We start from the raw sequence: 23774 nt of genomic DNA, 5'->3' as shown, positions 1-23774 counted from the left end.
ACCAAACGTTCATCTTCATCTGGCCATTTCAGTCATCTCACTTTGCCTTCTTCAAATGTTGTGCCACAAACAAAGAGACAAACGCACAGAATCCACGCCTACATGAAATACCCTGTTTGTGACTCGGAATATACCACGCTCATCTAATTCCATTCCAATTACACGTATTTATAAAAAAAAAACCCTTAGAAGTCATAAGCGTTACATAAAATAGTGAGAGTTACAGTGCATTTCATCAGCATTAACACACATGATGCCTACGTGGACCGGTGATTTTTCACTTCTGGGGCATGCAGCAGGAGATTACTGAGTTGCGTTTGTATTCCGTGTAATGTTAGTGTAAGGTTAGCGTACACAAACGCACAGTTTTTTGAGCTGCTGTGGCTTCAGGCCAGGCATTAGCTTTTCCCATACAACGGTAGAGTCTGGATACTAGTGAACCCCTACCCCTCTGGCCACACCCACAGAACTGGGCAATGGCTACACCCACACAAAAACACAGTAACTCACCCATTTGTCCTCACTGGAGTAAATCACTGACCACCAGTAGGCCAGTCACTGGATTCACCCTTTTAAAATAGTGAACTTACGAAATAATGTTTGTGACCCAAACTATTACAACAGGGCAACGGTTATTTAGAAATGGCTTTTAATGAACAGTAATCAGACAGTTAAATGCTATTTTTTGTTGTTTTGGATGGGATTTGGGGGGACTATGTATAAAAGGGCTGTAATTCCTACTCAGATCACCCAATATGGATGTAAATGGCTTTAAATTACAGCTGACAGTTCGCACTTTGCACTCATATTCACCATTTTATATCACACACCCACACCTGTGAGCCAGCGCGCTCACCTTCCCGTTCAGCCCCAGGTCCAGGTCGTTGGCGGACACCTGGAGCACGAAGGTCCCGGCCTCCGCCCCCTCCGTCACCGAGGCCTCGTAGACGGAGGAGGTGAAGAACGGCACGTTGTCGTTCACGTCTGCGAGAAAAAAAGAAAGAAAAGAAAAAAAAAACGTTCCCACACTTTTTTTTTTCTTCACTCTTTCATTAATGTACGTGTTATCACCCGGTAAAAGGACTTGCTGTTAAATACACACCTTATACCTGCACCTGGAGAACACGCGTTTCGTTTAGCTATGTACTTCATTCAGTTAATACACAAAAAATGAAAATGTCAGCCACAGGTGGCATCGACGCACAGACTGAGTTAGCAAAACAGCTCGTTTCCACGTACAAGGAAACACGTCGAACTCTGTGCTTATGTACACACACGCGTGTGATGCCTGAGTACATCTGAATGCTTGTGCTGTAACCGTATTATTTTTCATTCCTGCTGCACTAAAATTCCTCAGTGAAAGAAGGTAAGACTTACTGATATGACACTGTCATACACACAGGAGAGATGGACATAACAGCTATCACAAGATGGCATAACATGATGTCAGTTAATGTCAAATGACGTAAAACTGTCATACGTCTATCGGCAAATGTTATGACAGCAAGCATCTGCCAAAGCGTTTACCAATCAAAGTAAGCCGGTTTTATGTCATGTGACTTCACCTGACATCATCTGTTTTGCCATCCCGTGACAGCTGTTATGTCATGCGTATGACAGTGTTATGACAGCCTTATGTCAAAGGGGTTCAGGTGAACCCGCGAAAAACGACGGCGCATTCCAGGTGAATCGGCGGTGGCGGCGGCGGCGGCGTGCGATAATGGCCGTGCGAGAAACAGCGACGAGGCGTGGCGTGCGGCTTCGTGAATTATAAAAGTCCGTTATTCACCCGCCCCCCCACGCCGAGCGGAGCGAGAGAGCAAGAGCGAGAGAGAGAGACAGAGAGCACTCCGTTAATAAAAGATACGCGTGGGCGATGAGGAGCGGTTAGCGCGCCGCGGACAGGACACCGCCATTCACACACACCCGCGAGGGTCGACTTCTCTCTTGAGAGACGGCGCCTGGACGGACGGTCAGGCGGGTTGAGACGGCACCTTCGATTGGTCAGGAGAGTGTACGGGGGTGGGGGGTGGGGGCGGGTAATGGAGCTAACCCAATAACAGGTGGGTGGTGGGCTGGGGGGGGGGGGGGGTGGGGGTTTGCAGAAGGATTAACAATGGGAAGGAACAGGTACGTGCAGAGGACTCTTGAGAGCGGGGAGAGAAAGCACTCAGCCCGCTAAGAAAAACCACTTCCGTGGTGCTTGTGATACACATTCTGCAGTTAAAGTGAGGTAAGCCTTTTTGTTCCTATCTGAGCCTGTGTTAACCGGGTGGAGTGAGACATAGCGACAGTACTCGTCTAATGGAAATGTCTTGTCCGCTTTATAGCCCTGTGGGAGGGAGGGAGGGAGACCTAGCCCTGGACCGATTTCGGGGGGGGGGGGCACGGCGTACCCGTGACGTTGACGTAGACCGTGGTGAAGGCCGCCAGGGGCACGGCGGCCACGTTCTGCGCCCGCACCCTCAGCACGAAGTTCCGGGTGGCCTCGTAGTCCAGCGGCTCGGCCACCAGGACGGAGGCGGAGCCGTCCTCGCGGTTGGGCGTCAGGTAGAAGCGCACCGGCATGTTGGTTTCCGGCACCATCCCGTCCTCCAGGTTGTAGGTCACCCGTGGGTCACCCAGCAGGGAGATCGCCTTGATGGTCTGGGGGATGTCCAAAAAATCAAACGGGATTTATTTATTTATTCGTCCTACATAATTATTCCGTAACCAGGTAACAAGCTGAGTGGGAAAAATTTTGCTTTTACAGTAACGGTCTGGCCCGAGAGGTCAAAACACAGCAATACAAACAAATGTTTTATTTTTATTTTTTTTTGTTGATAATTTCACAGATAATTACAGATTAAACGTAAAGTGGTTGCAAATAGGCAGTGATACGAGAAACGAAAACAGGCTCGGGCGAACAAATTAAAACACAGGAAGTGCGGGAGTCGCAGAATATGATTGTGATTAAGCACTTAAAAACAAAAACAAAAAAAAAACAGAGACACAGACACAGAGACAGTATCTATCTGGAAAGGGGGGGAAGGGGAAATGACAGAGATGTCCTTTCCCATTTTCCGCAACGCGAGCCCAATTTGTAGTACGCAGAAGAGAGAGGGGGGAAGATCACGGATGCGTTCCCCCTCGGCAGAGAGAGAGATAACGCAGAGAACCGAACCCCGGCTGTATTAGAATGTTTTCCTTGTTCCAAGCAGGCCCCCCCGCTGAGGCGGGGAGAAACGTTCCTGGCAGGTGGCTCGCAAATAAATTAACTGTCCTCGAGTAAATAAGCAGTTGTTTGAATGAGCGCACGGAGAAGCGGTAACCTATCTGAGTTCCCCAGCGTTCCAGTAATTTCACAATTGAGCAGAAAACACGCCAGGCAAAACAATGACAGGCTAGAATTAATAATGAATGGAACAGACAACAGGAATTATAAAACATAAAACAAAACCCAAGTGAGCCGGTTTTTGGGTTTAAAAATGTTTTTTTTTTTTTTTTTAATGTGAATGTTTTCCCTCCTCGCAGTGCAAAAGCGACCTGTGTCCCAACCTGAGCCAACACAGTCCTACAGCACAGGGCAACGGCTGCACTGTGGCTGTGCGCGCTACACAGGATGCCTGTGCAGATGTGCACACCCCTGTGCTGGTGTGCACGCCCCCCGCCCTGATGTGCACGCCCCCCGCCCTGATGTGCACGCCCCTGTCCTGATGTGCATGCCCCTGTCCTGATGTGCACGCCCCCCGCCCTGATGTGCATGCCCCTGCCCTGATGTGCACGCCCTTCCCTGATGTGCACGCCCCCCGCCCTGATGTGCACGGCCTCATGCTGATGTGCACACTCCTGTCCTGAAGTGCATGCCCTTATCTCAATGTGCACGCCCCCCGCCCTAATGTGCATGGCCCTTCCTGATGTGCACGCCCCCCGTGCTGATGTGCACGCCCCCTGTGATGGTGTGCACGCCCCCTGTGATGGTGTGCACGCCCCCTGTGATGGTGTGCACGCCCCCCGTGCTGATGTGCCCGCCCCCTGTGATGGTGTGCACGCCCCCACATCGCAGGAACACATTACAGCAGTGAGGCAGGCCTCCCATGCGATCCCCAATAGGGGAAAAATCAATATGAGGGAACAGAAAGTAGTTTAAAACATGCAAAGGCCATTTACACACTGATCTGCCAACACTGGACCCCGTGAGAATGCAGAAAATACTTTTTTCATCTTAAGAATCGGAACATCGCATCCCCCTTTACATTAAGTGCTCCTAATAGCCGTCTAACTACACTTAAACAATGGCGAGAGTACGGAAACACTGTTACACTGCACTTACGAAGGCGAGACATGTTTACAGCTGCATTACTAGTGCAATAAGCTGCTGCAGAATATGCAACATTATCAGCACGGTTAAAATAGCCAGAAAATGCGTTTTCCGTTTACCCATGATCACACGGGGTGAAAAGAGAACACAGTGTTAACGTTCAACATTAAAACCGAAATGAAATACAGATAATACAAACTGGAAGTGCAATGTAACCATGTAAATGAAAACCAGTTGCTACACCAGAACATACATCTGCAGTTACAATGCACCTGCACAGGTCAGAATAGTGTTCACTGCGTGAACTGAACTGTGTTCTTGGCTAGAAATAGCTGTATGAAACGAGTACCGTACCTTACTGAACCTGTGTTTTGTAGTTGTTCCAATGACCATGATGTGCACTTTTGTACATCGCTTTGGATAAAAGCGTCTGCTAAATAAGTGCAATGTAATGTAAACGTAATGTACACAGGTATTTATGGCCACTTAATGCGGTTATTATTCTAGGGTTAACCCTCGTTTATGGGCCCAGTTTACCAAGGACCACGTCTCACCATTCTGTGAGCATTCAGTGGCCTCCAACACCATTTTAATGCACGTTTGGGGGGGAGAAACGTACACACCACACACTCCAGATCAATTAGGCCCAAACCACATTGCTCCTCTGCACCTCACTTAAAAAAAAAATCAATTTTCCGATCAATTAACAAGCCCCATTACCTTTATTCCCCCTTAGGTATAACATTAATTTGACCCCCCCCCCCCCCCCCATCCCACCCTCCCCTGGCCCACACACCCATTTTAACATAACCCTGATGGCTTTATAAAGACTAGGAGCACTTTCCACAAATTAAAGTTCAATTTGTTCATTAAACTTAAAAAAAAGAATAAATAAACATCTTAAATAATCCAGGTGTAATGCAGAACTCTCCAGGAACTCCGATGCTGGGAGTTACAGTTTTTTTTTTTTTCAAACGGAATGGTGAGGGAGGGGCAAGAGGGAGTGGCCACACACCCAACCCCCCCCTCTACCAAAACAGACCTAGAGTACCACTCTACTGGGGTTCACTGGTGATTGATAAGTCTCTAACACATGGCATGGAATCAATAAAAAATTATTTGCACACACGCACGCACACACACACACGCACGCACACACACACTCACGCACGCACACGCGCACACACACACACGCGCACACACGCGCTCACGCGCACACACACACACGCACGCACACACACACACACACACACGCATGCACACACGCACACACACACACACACACACACACACCCTCAATAACAGCAGCGGCGGCGGCGGCGGTGGTGTCAGCAGTGGGACCGTGCGGGTTATTAATCCCTGGAGCAGCGCACAAACTAGCCATCATAACGCGCTCAGGATAACAACTAAAGAGCAAACTCGCGGCGGCCCGGCGGAGTGCACTGAAGTCCAGGAGAGGACATAATATTCTGCAATTTCTTTTTTTTCAGGGCCTTGAGTGCGAAACGTATCCACTCCTCCTGCTAATGCGCTAAGTCGGTTCCCCGGGGAGACCCACGCTGGGTCCTGTAATTGAGGACGTCGGCGGGAGAAACACGTCTTCGCTGTCAAAGTTGAAAATTTAATTACATTTTTCTCTCAGCCAGCTACTGCTCAGATATCATAGACAGAGCAGAGAGAGAGAGAGAGAGAGAGAGAAAAAACATTGTTCCGCTACCAGCGAAAAACACATAACCCATTTTCAACCTGGTGAGAGTCCCTACAGTAAACCACACAATCCATTTTCAACTTGGACAGACTCCTCTGGTGGAGCTGGAAGATTCCGCAGACAACACTGGCTGTAAGAACAGGCTACGTTTGAACTGAGCAAGTCGAACTTTTTAATCCGGGCGCAGCGACGAATTCGAATTCAAATCTCATTTGCGTTAAAAGTAATCCTTCCAGCATCTGATCACAACCTCAATGAAAAAAAAAAAAAAAAAAAAAGATATAAATCCATTTTGGGATGTTCTGCAAGACACGCACAGCCCTGAAGAATCTGACAGAAGCAACACCCCAAGGTACACAAGACAAACGTAGACCAGCTTGAGAAACATCAATCATGCAGAAACTTTTTTTTTTTTTTAAACCCGCATGCAATCAGTGTGATAATTACTGTGCAAGCAAGGAGGAGGACCCTGCATCAGCTCCGCCCCCAGCATGTGGGCGTGACCATACACCAGCCCCGCCCCCAGCATGTGGGCTTGTCCATTCGTCAGCTCCGCCCCCAGCATGTAGGCGTGACCATTTGCCAGCTCCGCCCCCAGCACGTGGGCGTGCCCATACATCAGCTCCGCCCCCAGCAGGTGGGCGTGACCATACGTCAGCTCCGCCCCCAGCACCACGTGCACCACGACTGGGGGAACCCCAGGTCCTTTCCGAACATCCCTTTACCTTACCCTCATCGTCCCCTCCCTGTTTTGTTATGGAAACCTTTGGCCCAGTAGACAGGTGCTGGTCCGAGTGCAGTAGGATGCTGAGGGATTTGGGTGATTGAACGCCCTTAAGGCACTGCATTGTGGGAAATAAAACAAATCTCTCTAATTGCCGAACGCCAGAGGTGGAAAGTCCAGGGGTCAGAAAGTAAAATGTCTGCCGTGCGTTTCTTCCAGCCATAAAACACCGCTGATTCCACTAATTAGCTCCGCCGCCCTGCTGAAGAACTGCGCTAATTAGCAAATCCAGGTGATTGGACGTAAATACTGGCACGGACTTCTTACTTTATGAAACTGGATTCTCCCCACCTCTGCCAAAAGGCCTATGTGATAGCCACCAGGAGGACTTATGACAAGTTACTTTCCAAAACGTAAAAAAAAAAAAAAAAAGTCTTACATAGCCTGGAGTAATGATTGCATATGTCCGGTTGGTTGAAATACTGAATTTGAGAGATCCACACAGATACGGAATGGGCTGGGGAGGAACCATGGGAATGGGAGGTGTGCCGAGCGGCTGTCATGAAAGCCCCACCCCCCAAAACACACCCCCTCACACGCCCCCCCCCCCCCCCACCACCCCCAATACGCACCACGATGGGCGTGTCCCTCATGGTGTTCTCTGGAATGACCACGTCGTAGCTGTCCCGCTCCCACTGCGGCGGCTGGTTCTTCACGTTGGTGATGGTGACGGACAGCTCCACCGAGCTGCTGCGGTTCCCCCCGTCCGTGGCAACAATCTCCCTGGTGATGTGGGACCTCTGGAAGGAGTCAGAGCCAGCCATGCTGAGGCCCGCTGTTGCTCGAGCAACACTGTTGTCATGGAGTTGGTAGGACCTCTGAGGCCATAGCAACCAGCTTCCCTGGTATCTTGAGTCACAGCTCTGATTAGTCCTTCTCATAGTAAGCACCATCCCACCCCCGGACCACTCCCCCCCCGACCCCCCCCACACCACGCTGTGACCTAGATTCAATCAAACAAAGCACAGTACTATTCAATTCATAGTAGCCCAGCACAATATCAGACCGTTTGTTAAAATCATTGTAGATAAATAGCAGGATTGTAGCAGCTTTCATTAATGTTTTAAAAATAATACCACTGTAATGCTGAAGTGTACCCAAAATTGTCTATAATCACAATTACACAGTACCTAATACTAGTCTTGATGACATTATTGAGCCTACTCAACCTAAATCAAATGGATGCATGACCCTGCATAGATTTGACTATGTCCTGATTTATTACGAGAACAAGACCAGGCGTGAGACCAATGTATAAAACTAAGTCATGAAATTATATTATATCACACCTGGCATACAGCAGCTTTAAAATGGGGATGGGCACATGGGCGTGTCTTCAGTCTCTTTCCTGTGAAATGCGTGGATTAATGTAGACCAGGGCTGCCCAACCCCACTCCTAGTGACTTTCCATCCTGCAGGCATTCCACCCCAACCCTAACGAAGCCCACCTCATTCACACAGCTAGAGATCTCGTTCTCGCTGCAAACGAGTAGAATCAGGCGTGCCAAATTAGGGTCGAAAGCAAAACCTCACAGGACGGTAGATCTCCAGGAACAGGGTTGGGCAGCCCTGACGCAGACCTACACAAGCTGATCACGTACGGCGGGTACTCCTCCGTCTCCCAGACGTGTTTTTTTTTTGGCTCAGTGACGCAGAATGTGGCCCGGGCCTCGCAGCAGGGAGCGCGCCTCACCTGGGAGATGGGCTGGTTGACGTAGACCCAGCCCGTGACGGGGTTGACCCTCAGGTACTCGGGCTGCTCCGCGGACATGGAGTAGGCGATGGCGGCGTTGGTGCTGTAGTCGTCGTCGTGCGCCGCCACCCGCAGGAAGCTGGTGCCGATCATGGTGTCCTCCCGCAGGAAGTCTGCGCCCCCCCCCAACGCAACGCGTGGAATTAACGTTGTGTTCACACAGGCTAGCTCCACACATGCTCCCTACACACTAGAGCACAACTCTCAGAAAAAAGGCTACGAGAAACTGCCCCAAAAACTAATAAACACTACATAAAATTGAAACCCCAACCATGGATTTAATCATTCAATTGTGCCTTTTTGGTTTGTAAAAAAGGTATGCAAAGAACATTATTGTTCCTTTCAGGGTTCATGTGGGAAATTTGTTACTTAAAGAACAAAATGTACCTCCGCTGTAACTTTATTTCTGAGAGTGTATTAGAGCCCGGCACCAACAGAGTTCTCTGCTCGGAAACCGTGACTGATTTATTAATTGAGTCAAACAATTTTCAGATTTTTTTTTTTTTCCTTCTTCTGAATTCTCCTTGTGATTTTCAGTACGGTGTTTTGATTGCTTAAAATTCCCTGTGAGTTTCAGCCCTCAGTTATTTCAAAACCATAGAATTTTCTTTCTGCTTGCATTAAAATTCAAATCATTGACGTTAACCTATGAAAGGATCAGATATGAAAGGCAGATAAAAGGATCACTTTGCTATTCCTCTCTGTTCTGCTGCCCCCTGGGTGCCCTTCATTTCCAGGTTTATACTTCCAGGTCATGTGTCCGCACTTCCAGGTCATGCGTCTGCACTTCCAGGTCACATCTTTTATCTGTTCTGGTCCCCTGGAATGACCTTTGATTGCGGTCAGAACAGCAGAAACCCTGCCCATCTTCCCCACTGCAGTCAGAACAGCAGAAACCCTGCTCATCTTCCCACTGCAGTCAGAACAGCAGAAACCCTGCCCATCTTCCCACTGCAGTCAGAACAGCATAAACCCTGCCCATCTTCTGATGCAGACTCAAGGCTCACCTCTTCAGACTGCACAATGGCTCCCCCCCCCCCACCCCCCATATGTCATTTCCCTCTCTCGATTTCCTTCTCAGATAAAGTTATAGGTGTAGCTGTGTAATAATAGGTTCTCTCTCTAGTGGTATGCTCTTTTGTTGTTATACAAACTGTTGTTTTATTAGGTTAACATTACACGTATCGATTGTAAATGGGCTTTCTGGGCCTTCTTTGGTGATATAGCACTTTTGTATTCCTGAGAATAACACTGATGCTTGCTGCTTCTGTATGTCTCTCTCAATAAGACTAAGCGATTGTAATGTTAAGTAAAAACGCACCCGCATTTACGTTTACAATACTTACACTGTACCTACAGCTGTAGATACAATTACAATATAACTATAGAGACATTGTGTCTAATTAATACAAAATGGAAGGTGACCCTGCCCAGGATAAGCGGGTATAGATAATGGATGAATGGATGGTGACTGCCCAGGATAAGCGGGTACAGATAATGGATGGATGGATGGATGGTGACTCTGCCTAGGATAAGCGGGTATAAGATAATGGATGGACGGATGGTGACCCTGCACAGGATAAGCGGGTATAGATAATGGATGGATGGATGGTGGCCCTGCCCAGGATAAGTGGGTATAGATAATGGATGGATAGATGGTGGGCCTGCCCAGGATAAGTGGGTATAGATAATGGATGGATGGATGGTGACCCTGCCCAGGATAAGCAGATATAGATAATGGATGGATGGATGGTGACCCTGCCCAGGATAAGCAGATATAGATAATGGATGGATGGATGGTGGGCCTGCCCAGGATAAGTGGGTATAGATAATGGATGGATGGATGGTGACCCTGCCCAGGATAAGCGGATATAGATAATGGATGGATGGATGGTGGCCCTGCCCAGGATAAGCGGGTATAGATAATGGATGGATGGATGGTGGGCCTGCCCAGGATAAGTGGGTATAGATAATGGATGGATGGATGGTGGGCCTGCCCAGGATAAGCGGGTATAGATAATGGATGGATGGATGGATGGTGACCCTGCACAGGATAAGCGGATATAGATAATGGATGGATGGATGGATGGTGACTGACTGATACTTACACTCGTAACGCAGGTTCTCAAATTTCGGGTCGTTGTCGTTCTCGTCCAGGATCAGAATGTTGATCTGGCAAATCCCGATCAGCGGCTCGGCGGCCTGGTCCGTGGCCGTTACCGTGACGGCGTACTCCCGCTGTCTCTCGCGGTCGAACTTCCTGGCCGTGACGATCACGCCTGGAAGAGCCAGATTTCGGAACGTCAGTGTCCCGGGGAACGCCGACATCGGGAAGTGCACCTCAGGTTCAAAGCACGAACTCCGATCCGAGGGGACCCGCTTCCAACATTTCTGTTATCGAGCAGCTTCCACGTCTCTGATTGGCCCAATTGGCAGCTTAAATTTTCACCTATAAGTGTCCCAAAAAACACTCTCCACTAGGACACCGGTTCACGATTTGTTTTGATGTAGTGCACACAGAGAAATATTCAGTGTTCAATAAACTAGAATACAATACACACCTGTAGAGAGAATAGAATAGAATAGAATAGAATAGAATAGCACATCATTTAGTTCTACTCTATCCCAACAGAATGGAAAGGAACTTTACTGTTTACATAAATGTCCAATATTCATTGTTTTGGCTCCAGTCACCCAAGGAAGAAAGACACTTTCTTCTCAATGGGTTTCACCTGGATTTGTTAACCGTTAAATTAAATAAATAAGTCATATGAATAAATATCCTTGGCATAAATATTAGTGCGTGTGAACCAGACAGCACCGTCCTTCAGCAAGAATTTAGCCTTCCACGGCATCGGAAGCCACAATACAATGACAATGATTCAACCCTGCCATTCCGCACAACAATGCACCAGCATCACATCGATGTCTTTCAGGAAGAAGTGTTCCACAGAAGCCTACATGGACACAATTCTCTTATGCACACCTGACACAAATTCTTTTTTTTTTCTGCGGTCTTTTCGAACGAGACGGGTTTTTTAGAAATTCTTAAAGGTGTTTCTGCAAAAGCGCGGGGAGCGGCGTTCTCCCTTGAAAGGGTGCTCCGGCGAAATTCTATTAAATCCCTCCTCTTTTGAACCTCTCTTTTCAGCAGTGACACATTTTGAAAGGATGTGATTACAGAAAATTGGATTGAAATTTGGAACACTTGAAATGCATCAAGGTCTGAATTCTAAGAGCAGGAGCGGCACAGCAAAAAAAAATATATTAACCCATTCGGCACTGCGTAATGAAGAACTGTGTACGCACGGGGGGTTTGCTGCATTGTTTATCCAATTACCAGACAACAAAGGCATCTTGCACTCTGCACTTTCTGACCACATTACACATTTATGAACATGCACTGTTCTTTGAAGTACTGCTCCACACTGCTGCTCTGACCACTGCTCCACGCTGCTGCTCTGCTCTACACTGCTGCTCTGACCACTGCTCCACAGTGCTGCACAGACCACTGCTCCACACTGCTGCTCTGACCACTACTCCACACTGCTGCTCTGACCACTGATCCACACTGCTGCTCTGACCACTGCTCCACACTGCTGCTCTGACCACTACTCCACACAGCTGCTCTGACCACTGCTCCACACAGCTGCTCTGACCACTACTCCACACTGCTGCTCTGACCACTGATCCACACTGCTGCTCTGACCACTGATCCATACTGCTACTCTGCGTGAGTACGCTAGCGCCCCCTACTGCATGGCGGTGCGCGCGCGCGCGCTCGGCCGCGTACCTGTCTCCGGGTGGATGCTGAAGGCAGGGACGGCGCTGTCCTTGTGCATGAAGCCGTACGTCACCTTCCCATTGGCTCCCGCGTCCGCGTCCACGGCGTGCACCTGCAGGACAGAGGTCCCCGGGGGCTGGTTCTCCAGCACAGAGGACCTCTCCCTGTACTCCTGGCACTGAGCGGAGGGAGGGAGGGAGAGAGAGAGAGAGAGAGAGAGGGAGAGAGAGAGAGGGAGAGAGAGACACACAAAGGGCAGAGAGAAAGTGCTGAGTTTCAACTTGCAAAAGAGACAAGAAACCAGAAGTTTGGAAAAAGACAGAGTTTGAGAGACTAGACTCATTTGAATTTTAATTGGAATTGAATCTTGAACAGGAGAGAGAGACCGACAGCGAGTGAGAGAGGGTTGAGGGAGAGAGAGAGAGAGATGTGAGATGCAATATGGGAGATGAGAATGTCAATTCTCATATCCACCTAAACTGTACAATTACCATTAAAAAAATGTTTTAAAGTAATTTATAATTGCCCTCTATTGCAGTTAGGATGGAGTCATTTCATAGACAGACATTTACTAATGGGAGAAAAATCCAATAAAAATAATAGTAATGCATGCACGACAGAATTACAGTAGTAGAATTACTGTATGTCTGCACCCATTTTTATCAGGCAAACAAAAGGGTGGTGATAAAGTTCTGCATCCACTGAATACAATTCTACCCCGTTCCTGTGATTGCAAAAGCCCTACAATACCATAAATATCCCCACAAAAAGTCTCACCCCGGTCAGTTACACCCGCAAACAAATATGCTGCCTCAGTACAAGCAGTACACATCAGTTAAACAGATTACAAAACACAAACAAAAGAGTTGTTTTACACAGGAAACAGACAAACACAAGGAAACGCTATTCTGATGAGTGTGACATCACGCTAAACCGTCTAACGAGGGCCTAATTACAGACTCAGCGATCGCAGCCCGACGCTGAACGGCGGATAAGGGTGTAGCCGGTTAGCGGGACGGGATGATGTAGCCGGTTAGCGGGAGGAGATGTTGGAGCCGGTTAGCGGGAGGAGATGTTGGAGCCAGTTATCGCGACAGGATGATGCAGCCGGTTAGGGGGACAAGATGGCGGAGCCGGGTTAGCAGGACAAAATGGCGGAGCCGGGTTAGCAGGACAAGATGGCGGAGCCGGGTTAGCAGGACGGGATGTTGGAGCCGGGTAGCGGGAGATGATGGCGGAGCCGGGTTAGGGGGACAAGATGGCGGAGCCGGGTTAGCAGGACAAAATGGCGGAGCCGGGTTAGCAGGACAAGATGGCGGAGCCGGGTTAGCAGGACGGGATGTTGGAGCCGGGTAGCGGGAGATGATGGCGGAGCCGGGTTAGGGGGACAAGATAGCGCAGCCGGGTTAGCAGGACAAGATGGCGGAGCCGGGTTAGCAGGACAAGATGGCGGAGCCGGGTTAGGGGGACAAGATAGCGCAGCCGGGTTAGCAGGACGGGATGTTGGAGCCGGGTAGCGGGAGATGATGGCGGAGCCGGGTTAGGGGGACAAGATAGCGCAGCCGGGTTAGCAGGACAAGATGGCGGAGCCGGGTTAGCAGGACAAGATGGCGCAGCCGGGTTAGCAGGACAAGATGGCGGAGCCGGGTTAGCAGGACAAGATGGCGGAGCCGGGTTAGGGGGACAAGATAGCGCAGCCGGGTTAGCAGGACAAGATGGCGGAGCCGGGTTAGCAGGACAGGATGACGTAGCCGGTTAGCAGGACAAGATGGTGGAGCCTGTAAGCAGGACAGGATGACGTAGCCGGTTAGCAGGACAAGATGGTGGAGCCTGTAAGCAGGACAGGATGACGTAGCCGGTTAGCAGGATGAGATGGCGGTGGCAGTTAGCGGGACGAGATGGAGTAGCCGGTCAGCGGGACCAGACGGCGCTTCCTCTCTTTCTCGGGTGGAGACAGAGTACTACTTGTAGGGTTCCCGCCCGCACACGCGCGCGATTTAGCAGCCAGGCCGGGCCAGCACTCGGCTCTGGAGAGCTGCAGAAGAAGCTCTCAGAGAGGCTGGATTTCCTCTTGGGAGAGGAGAGGAGAAGCGTGTCGCTGTGAGCACAGTTTTGTTGACAGTTAGTAGACGGGGGGGGGGGGGGTGGGGGGGTGGGGGGGGAAGAAATAAAATCCTCTTATATTTTGCTTTGTGCTTTTTCACACAGGCTTTTTTCCCCAGGAAATAAAGAGAAACGGCCAAATGATATATGAAAAACAAAAGTTCTCAGAAAAACAAAAGAAACAAAAGCTTCACACTACATTCAGAAATAAGCACAATACACACACTGCAGCATTCAACCATTCTGAGAATACATACATTACACTGCATTACAGTCACTTAGCAGACGCTCTTAATACATGACATGACATTACGTTATAGGCACTTAGCAGATGATTTTTTTCTAGAGTGCCTCTCAAAAGTGGAGAACATGCAAGTTAACATAGCTAAATGTTCTCAGGAATACAAATGTACCACTAAGAGTGTACAGAACGTCATGATAAATTTGCGTAAAGTTAGCCTAACTGAACAAAAGGAAAAATCCAAAAAAGAAAGAAAGAGGATAGGATTGTGAGTGCCAGGAGAGTCGGTACAGACTGTACACAGTACAATCTGAAGAGGTGGGACTTCAGTACGCCTCAGAACGTGGGTGGGGTTTCTGCTGTCCCGACCACAGTGGGGGGGGGGGGGGGGGGGGGGGAAATACAGACAGGAGACCTAGAAGTGCACACCTGACCTGACATCCAACATTTCATCCAAAATTACGGCATTAATATGGAGTTCATCCACACTTTGCCGCTATAGATAACTTCCGCTCTTCTGGGAAGGCTTTATGCTAGATGTTGGAGCACTGCTGTAGGGATTTGCCTCCATTCAGGCGGAAGAGCATTAGTGACGTTGGGCGATTAGGCCTGGCTCGCAGTTGGCTTTACAATTGATCCCAAAGGTGTTGCATGGGATTGAGGTCAGGGCTCGGTGCAGGTCAGTCGAGTTCTTCCACACTGTTCTCGACAAAACAATTTCTATATGGACCTTGCTGTGTGCCCGGGGGCACTGTCATGCTGAAACAGGAAAGGGCCTCCCCCAATCCGTTGGGGAAGCACAGAATCGCCTAGAATGTGATCGCATGCTGTAGTGTTAAGATTTGCCTTCACTGGAACCAAGACGCCGAGCCCAAACCATGAAAAACAGCCCCAGGCTGAGGGGTGTCCAGATACTTTTGGTCATGTAGCGTATGAGAGGTGGGGCAAGGTGCCCTGGGGTAGCAGAGCCGAGAGGTATGGCCGGTGTGTACGGTCTGACGATTTCGAGAAGAAATAACAAAGCGATCCTTTCATCTGCCAGACTGGTTAGTGTCAAGGTTTCGATTTTGACATGAGCAGAAAGAAAATTCTACGATTTCGAAAGAACAGAAGAACTCGAGAAAAGAGAGAACTCACAGGGCATTTTAGCCGACACAAAAAAAAGCCACACAGAAAACTCACAATGAGAAGTCAGACACAAAAAAAAAATCTGAAAAAATTTTTCATTAATTTTTGTTTTTTGTGATGTTCAATGAATTGCCCTATATGACAGTGAAGAATTGGGTCCTTCCAGGTGTGAGTTAGATTTTTCTAAATGGGACAACGGCCCCATACAATTTTGGCAAATGATGCTACTAGAACAAAGGGAAACTCTGAAACGGTGAATGCATGGAGGACTTAGGCCAATATCCTTTGTTAGTCAAAACTCATCAAAGGGCGGGTTAAATTTAGAACGCATCAAGCAGAGCGAGACACCCACAATCCTATCAGCACCAGGCACAGCAATGCAATGAAAGCAGTTCACTAAGACAACCGGGTCGGGCGTCTCACTGCATTAACCCGCCTCATACCAACGTCGCGCAAATGCAATTACGCTAAAATAAAATAGCGTGGCACTAGTGATGCACCCGAATCAGAGCCAAATTCACACGAGCACAGAACACATTTGACTGCTGCGAGGCCATCAGTAGCCTGCTAGCACAAGCAGGAGGACGGCGATGGTGACTGTTAGAAATATAAACAGCAGAGCACATCAGGGGCTGATTTACTAACGCCTTTAGCATGTGCAAAACCTTTTAACAACAGCAAGACTAATAACAGTACGAATGACTGCTGCAAACCAAAAATTACCGTGACCAATCCGTAGGACTGTTACCCACCTTAGCCAGCGAGCACGCAACGGCCTACTACTAGCAGCCCTATATCGCCACAGCCGTCGGGTCCGCCAGCGATTTACAAAAAGGCACCACAACGGTCGGCTTGCGGACTGTGAAGGTGAAGCGTACTATGGAAGCATCCGCGATGACAATGGGCAGTTAAAAAATAACGCAACTAGCAGACCGTTGCAAAGCCAGTTTTCAAAATGCTGCCGCGCCGACAGCTGTAGCCAACTGCGGTACCGATAGGAGACCGCTTGCTGGGAAATCTCTGTGAGCAGCAATTATTCCAGATTTGACTAACGGAGAAAATACATGCTTTGTCGCGCTAATAAAATACACAGTTTGCCTTTACGAGCCTGATGCAGAGCGATCTCTTTACGCGCCAGCCAAACAGGTCATATTGCACGTTGCCTGATAAGGAGATAAACGGGGTTATATTTTCCCCGTGCAATATTGAGTTTTTTGGAGCTATCTTAACGTATTGCGCGGTATTTTACCTTTCTTATCTCGCGTTCTGCTCCATAGCTTTAAGCAATATTAACAGTTCTGCATTTCATGTCAATAAAACATTATAAACACGAATTGAAACTTTGTTATCAAAAAAGAGAATTGTTATCAAAAGAGAAAGAAAGATGGGGGGGGGGGGGTTGCCTCAAGTATAACTATACCCCAGTGTATGATCTTTTTTTCCATTGAGAATGGGCTGTGATTAACAATTCAGGCAACCTTGAATCGACCCTTCCACAATGGATGTAAAGAGCAGAAAACCTCCCTCTCTCTCTCTCTCTCTCAGTTCAATTCAAATGGCTTTATTGGCATGACGTAACACATACATACATATATGTACATATTGCCAAAGCATGCGTTTAAACATTGAAAAGTTAAACATTAATTAGAAAACATACTACAGTAAATAGTAGAACATACAGTGGATCGAACTTGAAAAAACTTCCATAATCTCTCTCTCTCCCTCTCTTGCTCTCTCTCTCACAAATCTTGAATAAAGCACTTTTTATTTAATGAAGTTAATTCAAAGTGCTTCATTGGCATGAAAAATGTCCATTTGTATTGCCAAAGCATGGCAAGGAACATGTGAAACATGCAATAACAAACAAGGAATAATAACAGAATAATGTGATTGTGTGTATACATATACTCATACAGACACATGTATGTACATACACATAAACAGCAATAATAACATATCAACACAATAATAACAGCCAAGATAATAACTGTGTGTTTGTCTCTCCCTCCCTCTCTCTCTCTCTCTCTCTCTCTCTCTCTCACTCTCGTTCTCTCTCTCGCCCACTCACTGGCCTCACACTGAAAGGTGAGAAAAACATCAGCATTCCTCTCCCTCTGTGGAAACCTGCTTTTCTGTGTACAGAAAGGAATGAAATAGCCAACTAGGGATATTTAATTGGACAGAAAATAAAATAAAATGACTATATAAGACCTCTTTTCTTTGATATTTAGCCTTGATGGCGAATAATCTGTAGGACGTGAATCCTCTTTCCAATTATCAGTAGTTGAATGAGTCCCAGTCTAGCTTAGTGTAATGGGAGGAGTTTTTTTGTTGGGGAGTGGGGTGGAGTTACTGGGGGGGTTGATGACTCTGGGCAGGCGGCCATGTTTCAGACTCAGGAGGGGCAGCATGGAGTCCCACAGCTCCAGGATTTGGCGCACTGAACAGGGCTGTCAAGGCACCTGGGAGCAGTGCATTCTGGGAGCAGGGGACTGCTGCAAGGCGGCGGGGGGGCGGCCCCAGCACCCGTCTCCAGTTCAGTGATTACAACCTGCAGCATACAGCTCAGACATTGACTACACTACTCTCACTCTCTCGCTCTCTGTCTCTATCTCTCACTCTCTCTCTCGCTCTCAGTCTCTATCTCTCTCTCTGTCTCTGTGTCTCTCTCACTCTCCTCTCCTCTGCTCTTTCCTCTCTCTTCTGTCCCTCTCCCCTCTCTCTCTCTTTCTCCCCATCTCTCTTTCTCTTCTTCTCTCTATCTCTTCTCTTTCCCTCTCTCCTCTCACTTTCTCCCTCTTTATCTCTCTCTCCCTCTCTCTCTTTCCACTCTCTGACTCCCTCTTTATCTCTCTCTCTCTCCCTCTCTCTCCCTATCCTCTCACTTACTCCCTCTTTATCTCTCTCTCTCTCCCTCTCTCTCCCTATCCTCTCACTTACTCCCTCTTTATCTCTCTCTCTCTCTCTCCCCCCGGTCGTCCTCTCGGATGATGCTGAACAGTCCCGCGGCGGAGGAGGGAGGAGGGAGGAGGGAGGAGGGAGGAGGGAGGAGGGAGGTCTGATAAGAGTGCGAGTGCCAGACCGACGTGATCCAACTGAAAGATGAGGCGGTGCAATCAGGGGCCGAGCCCTTAATGGAGCCCGTGTGTCACAGTCCCTCCTCATTCGCCCTCCTCCTGTCCTTATTCTCCCTCCTTCCCTCCTTTTCTCTCTCTCTCTCTCTCTCTCTCCCTCCTCTCTCCATGTGCCTCGGCTCTGCATACCCCCCCCCCCCCCCGCGCCCCTGCACCCCCAAGACATAGAAATTCATGGAAGTAGACCTAATCTCATAAAAATGCACAAGGGAGCATAGACAACATGAATTCTTTTTTTTTTGTTCCATTGTGTATGCGTGTCTGTGTGTGTCTGTGCGTGTTTGCATGCATGCGTGCTTGTGTGTGTGTGTCTGTGTGTGTGTGTGTATGCTTGCCTGTGTGTCTGTGCATGTGTGTATGCTTGCCTGTGTGTCTGTGCATGTGTGTATGCTTGCCTGTGTGTCTGTGCATGTGTGTATGCTTGCCTGTGTGTCTGTCTGTGCGTGTGTATGCTTGGCTGTGTGTCTGTCTGTGCGTGTGTATGCTTGCCTGTGTGTCTGTCTGTGCGTGTGTATGTTTGCCTGTGTGTCTGTGCGTGTGTATGCTTGCCTGTGTGTCTGTCTGTGTGTGTGTGTGTGCTTGCCTGTGTGTCTGTGTGTGTGAGTATGCTTGCCTGTGTGTCTGTCTGTGCGTGTGTGTATGTATTTGTGTCACTATTGACAAAGATTCAGGGGAGATGCATTATGATGCACCTCAAATACAGGCCATGCTGAAAGTTCCAGCTAAAACCGGCTGGGATTAGAATCTGGTTTACACTATGTTCTCCACACTTCCAGCTGGTCAACGCTGGTCTCGAGCTGGAAATAGCTGGTCAAAACTGGTTAAGCTTGCAGAGTACATTGGTGGTCAAACTGGTGGACTAACTGACTACAGGATACTGGCTGTTCAGCAGCTGGTTGACCAACCAGGTGTTGAGAAAAAAAGCTTAAACCAACCAGTTTGACGAGTTTAGGCTGGTTTAAAATGGAATTTTCAGCAGGGGGACTTCAGATGCAGTAGCACCACGTACACATTCAAAATTTGACACAGGAAATACGAGGATAATGTCAGTTCCTGTGTGCTACACTCTGATTCCACTCTGACTCCCATTATCCTTTTCACACTTACGACCTGTGGGCTGCTTTCTGTTCATGTCTAATCCAATAATTCCCCGCACTTACATAGTTTTGTCCCAACGGAAAATGTGTTCACCATGTAATCCTATTGTTTTTTTTTTGTCTTGTTTGTTTTTTTGGCGCATCCAGGGAAGGCCGGCTCGGCGTGACCTCACGATACCATGACACTTGGTGCCTCTGCACCTCCCTCTCGCACCCACCATTGGTTTTCCTGGTTACTTTTCCAAGCATACGTGAGAACTTCGTTTTGTAATACAGTACCGTACTTGAACCGTACACTGCTTACCGTAAAAGTTACGGTTATTGTGAATCTCTGTAAAGTTCTGTCGCTGTGATTGACAGATGTTGCCTTAAAAATGGGATAGGTCGGGTCAGTCGAGGGAGAGAGAGAGAGAGAGAGAAGGGGGTGTAACGGCTGCTGCAACAGGCACCAAACGTTCCGTACGCACGGGGAAGTACAACACCGGAAAAAAGAACCCTGCGGTCAAAGTTATTTCTGCGCACACGGGAGAGAGAGAAGAAGCGCACAACCCGCGAACACGAAGACTTCATTACCGCCGCGAGACGAGCGGGGAAAAAAAACGAGGATCAAGTGTTAAGCACGTGCCTGTGCCCGAGAGGAGGCGATCCGGCATTTAAGAGTGATTACCGCATAATTACGCGTACGTTTAAACGGTTCGTTATCCGCCCCTGGAGGACGTAAAACCGCACATTGGAACGCAACCCCTCTAATCGGAATTAATTCTTACGGGAGAAAATCCCCCCCCCCGTACACCGTTTCCCACTGTTGCTGTTTTTATTTGGAGCGTAACTGCCACGTATCGCGAGGACCCCCTTGTACCTCTTTCACAATCCACTTCAGAACGTCCCAGAGGTCCTGCTACAAATAAAAATGCAAATATAAGAGAGAGAGAAAATAATATGCGGTTTCTACCGGCAACCGCATCCCCCCGAAAGGGTTAAGCAATGAAATGTGTGCGCAGCAAAGACCCCAGAAGACACGTGATTTGCAGAATCATTTCAACAAAACGGTTATCTAAAAGGCCAGAGGAGTTCATTCAAATCCAGCTTGTTTCCTACTGAGTCCTTTCTAAACAAAAAAAAAACAAACAAAAAAAACAGGGATATCTTGAATCTGCAATAATTTCAAAAGCTTCCCTGAAAGCCCTTCGATAGAGTGGAAAGAAACTTGATCTGTCACCAGATCACTTGTCCATTGAGAGAGACAATCAGGAGAGAAAGCAAAAGAGAGGAGAGAGAAGAGAGCAAGAGAGAGGGGGTGGAGAGGAGCAGGAGGAAAGAAAAAAGATGGAGGGGGTAGAGGCGGAGGAAAAGGAAGAAACATGGGGAAGAAGAGATGGACAGACAAACAGACAGTGGGAAATGAGAGAGGGAGAGGGAGAGAGAAAGGGGAGCTCTGAAAAGTGCACAGGGCTGAAAAAGTGAAAGAAAGAAGGGGAATGGCGAGAGAGAAGACGGGCACAGCCAGAGCTCACCTTCTCAAACACGGGCTTGTTGTTGTTGACGTCGTCCACGCCAACTATCACCCGGGCGACGGAGGACAGCGGGTGTGGCCCGCCCGAGGCGTTGTCATCGGTCGCCGTGACGTTCAGGACGTACTCCAGCCCCTGCAGTCTGGGGGGGGGGCTGGACCGCAGCCGTATCAGACCTGCGCAAAAAAAACCCATCGGTTAGTCGGCCGACAGCCAATCACAGCTCTGCGTTTGTCACGAATCGGGACCCGGTGGCGGGCGGGAGCGGCAAGAGCGGGTAAAGAGAACAAGGGGGGGCTTATGGGTATTAATTTCTGAAATTAGTCACTGCCTTCTTTTTTTTTTTTCTCTCCACATTAAATCAGAAGGGTTATAGGAGGAAACAGGATTACGTGGCTGGGGAAATGGATGGCGGGCGTAAGTCGTGGGTTTGAAAAGGCGGCTTTTTGGGATTTCCAGAAAAGCCAGACGCTGATAAAGGAAAAGCCCTTGACACGGGGGAAGGACACACCTGCACACCTGCGCTGGATTTTATTTGCTTTCTGTCCACTTCTGTGCAAAAGCACAGTTTTCAGCGTAAGGTAAACTCTGAGAGAGCAGTTTAGCGCTAATGGAGTATATATATCATCCATGCTGGACTCACATAAACACCACTGCAGCTGATTTTACACCGGGGATTGCGCTCGGTGTGTAAAGTCCAAAATTCTTTGGTATTCCAAACACCCTATTTGCCACCGTAATGGAGGCATGAGAAATTGATAGGCACAGCCGCGGTGATATGAGAACGGGGAGATAAAAGAGGGGCGCAGGACAAATAAATGAAAGACGGAGAGAGAGAGAGAGAGATTAACCGACAGCGAGACGGAAGGGATGGGGGGGGGGATGGGGGGATGGGGGGAGAAAAGCAATGCAGAATGACAGAGAATGAAAGATGAAATGAAGGAGAGAGGTTCTGAAAGAGGAAAAGACAGACTGAGGGATGAGTCCGACGAGACCGTCCGCATCGCCTTCCTTCCCCACCTCCTCCTCAACTTCCTGTAACTTCTGCCCCGGTCCCCTTGGCGACGGTTGCCTTGGATGCAACTTTTTTTTTTCTTTTTTTTCTTTTTTTCCCTCCCGTGCTCTGTTTTACAGTTTAATTCCGCTCTTTGTATTCTGTCACGTACCTCTCGCTTTGGGCGTGCGGTTAGCGGACACGCTCCGTGCACCCCCCCCCCCACCCCGCACCCGCACCCGCACCCGCACCTCTCCCCAGATAAGTGGGGGACCTGGGATGTACGTGGGCAGATCTGAAGGACGTGAGGCTCTCAGATAGCGGAGCACGAAGTGAAGTCGCACCGCCGTGTGCCGCGGAGATGAGAGCCGCTCGAACCTCACAGCCCAAACCCCCCCTCCTTCATCCCCCCCCCTCACCACCCCTCCCTCATCCCCCCTCCCTTCTCCTCCCTCTCCTCTCCTTGAGGTAGATGAAGCTGCAAGAGCTGTATGACTCGGCCTCTTCGTCACCGCCCCCCCCCCCCTCAAGCCCCCCACCTCCCCACCCCCCCACACCGGCACCCCACCCCCCCCCCCCCCCCCCCCCCCAAAATCAAAGCCAGAGCCCTGTTGCACGCGGCCTGTCCTCTCCGAGGGTTCAGACGGAAACATAATCAATTCCCGTCCAATGAAAACGCACAGAGACACACGCCCGGCGGTGGGGCGCAGGGATTTAAGGTCAGCTGTCAGTCAGGCTCTTGTCACGGGTTCCGTTTCCAAGGTGGGTCCAGCGGCCCGGCCGACCCCCCGGGGGCCGGGGTGGAGTGGGGGGGGGGAACACAGAGCTACAGTACACAGAGCAGAAGGCATCCCGAGCCGATCCGGTCCTGTATCTCACCGGCTGGTATACTCCACAGACTGGGAGTGAGGAATGTACAGCCATTCCCTCCTCTACAGAACGTTTGCCCCTGGATACCACCTCACCTGACTCTAAAATAGGGCTTTATTCATTTATTGTTTTTTTTTTAAATTTATTATTGTAGCCATTAAATCCTTTAAGGTGTAAGATGAGAAATATGCGATTAGAATGTTCCTAGCACTAACATTCTAACGCTGATGTCACAATGACTGCTGGCGATCGAAAGCCATGGAGTTCTAGAACACTGACTTAGAAAAAAAACCCAGTCTTCTAAGGTTTAAAGACAGGCGGAGGGAGTGCTATTCTGCCCGTGTGCCACATGTGTCTAAGTGTCTGT

At 48.9% G+C, this 23774-nt stretch overlaps 1 protein-coding gene across 1 annotated transcript in view; it reads right to left on the bottom strand.

Moving 5' to 3' along the window:
• Positions 1 to 23774, bottom strand: part of LOC118228251 (neural-cadherin-like) — a 186992-nt gene that overhangs the window by 87246 nt on the left and 75972 nt on the right. The window contains exons 8-14 of the mRNA XM_035419621.1: positions 21547 to 21719; positions 12339 to 12507; positions 10654 to 10824; positions 8486 to 8658; positions 7365 to 7532; positions 2397 to 2646; positions 857 to 984 (exon numbers count right to left, since the gene is read on the bottom strand). Coding sequence (XP_035275512.1) covers positions 857 to 984; positions 2397 to 2646; positions 7365 to 7532; positions 8486 to 8658; positions 10654 to 10824; positions 12339 to 12507; positions 21547 to 21719 — 1232 coding nt within the window. The remainder of the gene's footprint in view (positions 1 to 856; positions 985 to 2396; positions 2647 to 7364; positions 7533 to 8485; positions 8659 to 10653; positions 10825 to 12338; positions 12508 to 21546; positions 21720 to 23774) is intronic.

The sequence above is a fragment of the Anguilla anguilla genome, chromosome 5, assembly GCF_013347855.1.
Source record: "Anguilla anguilla isolate fAngAng1 chromosome 5, fAngAng1.pri, whole genome shotgun sequence".
NCBI lineage: Eukaryota > Metazoa > Chordata > Actinopteri > Anguilliformes > Anguillidae > Anguilla > Anguilla anguilla.
This window is presented reverse-complemented; position numbering and strand designations above follow the sequence as displayed.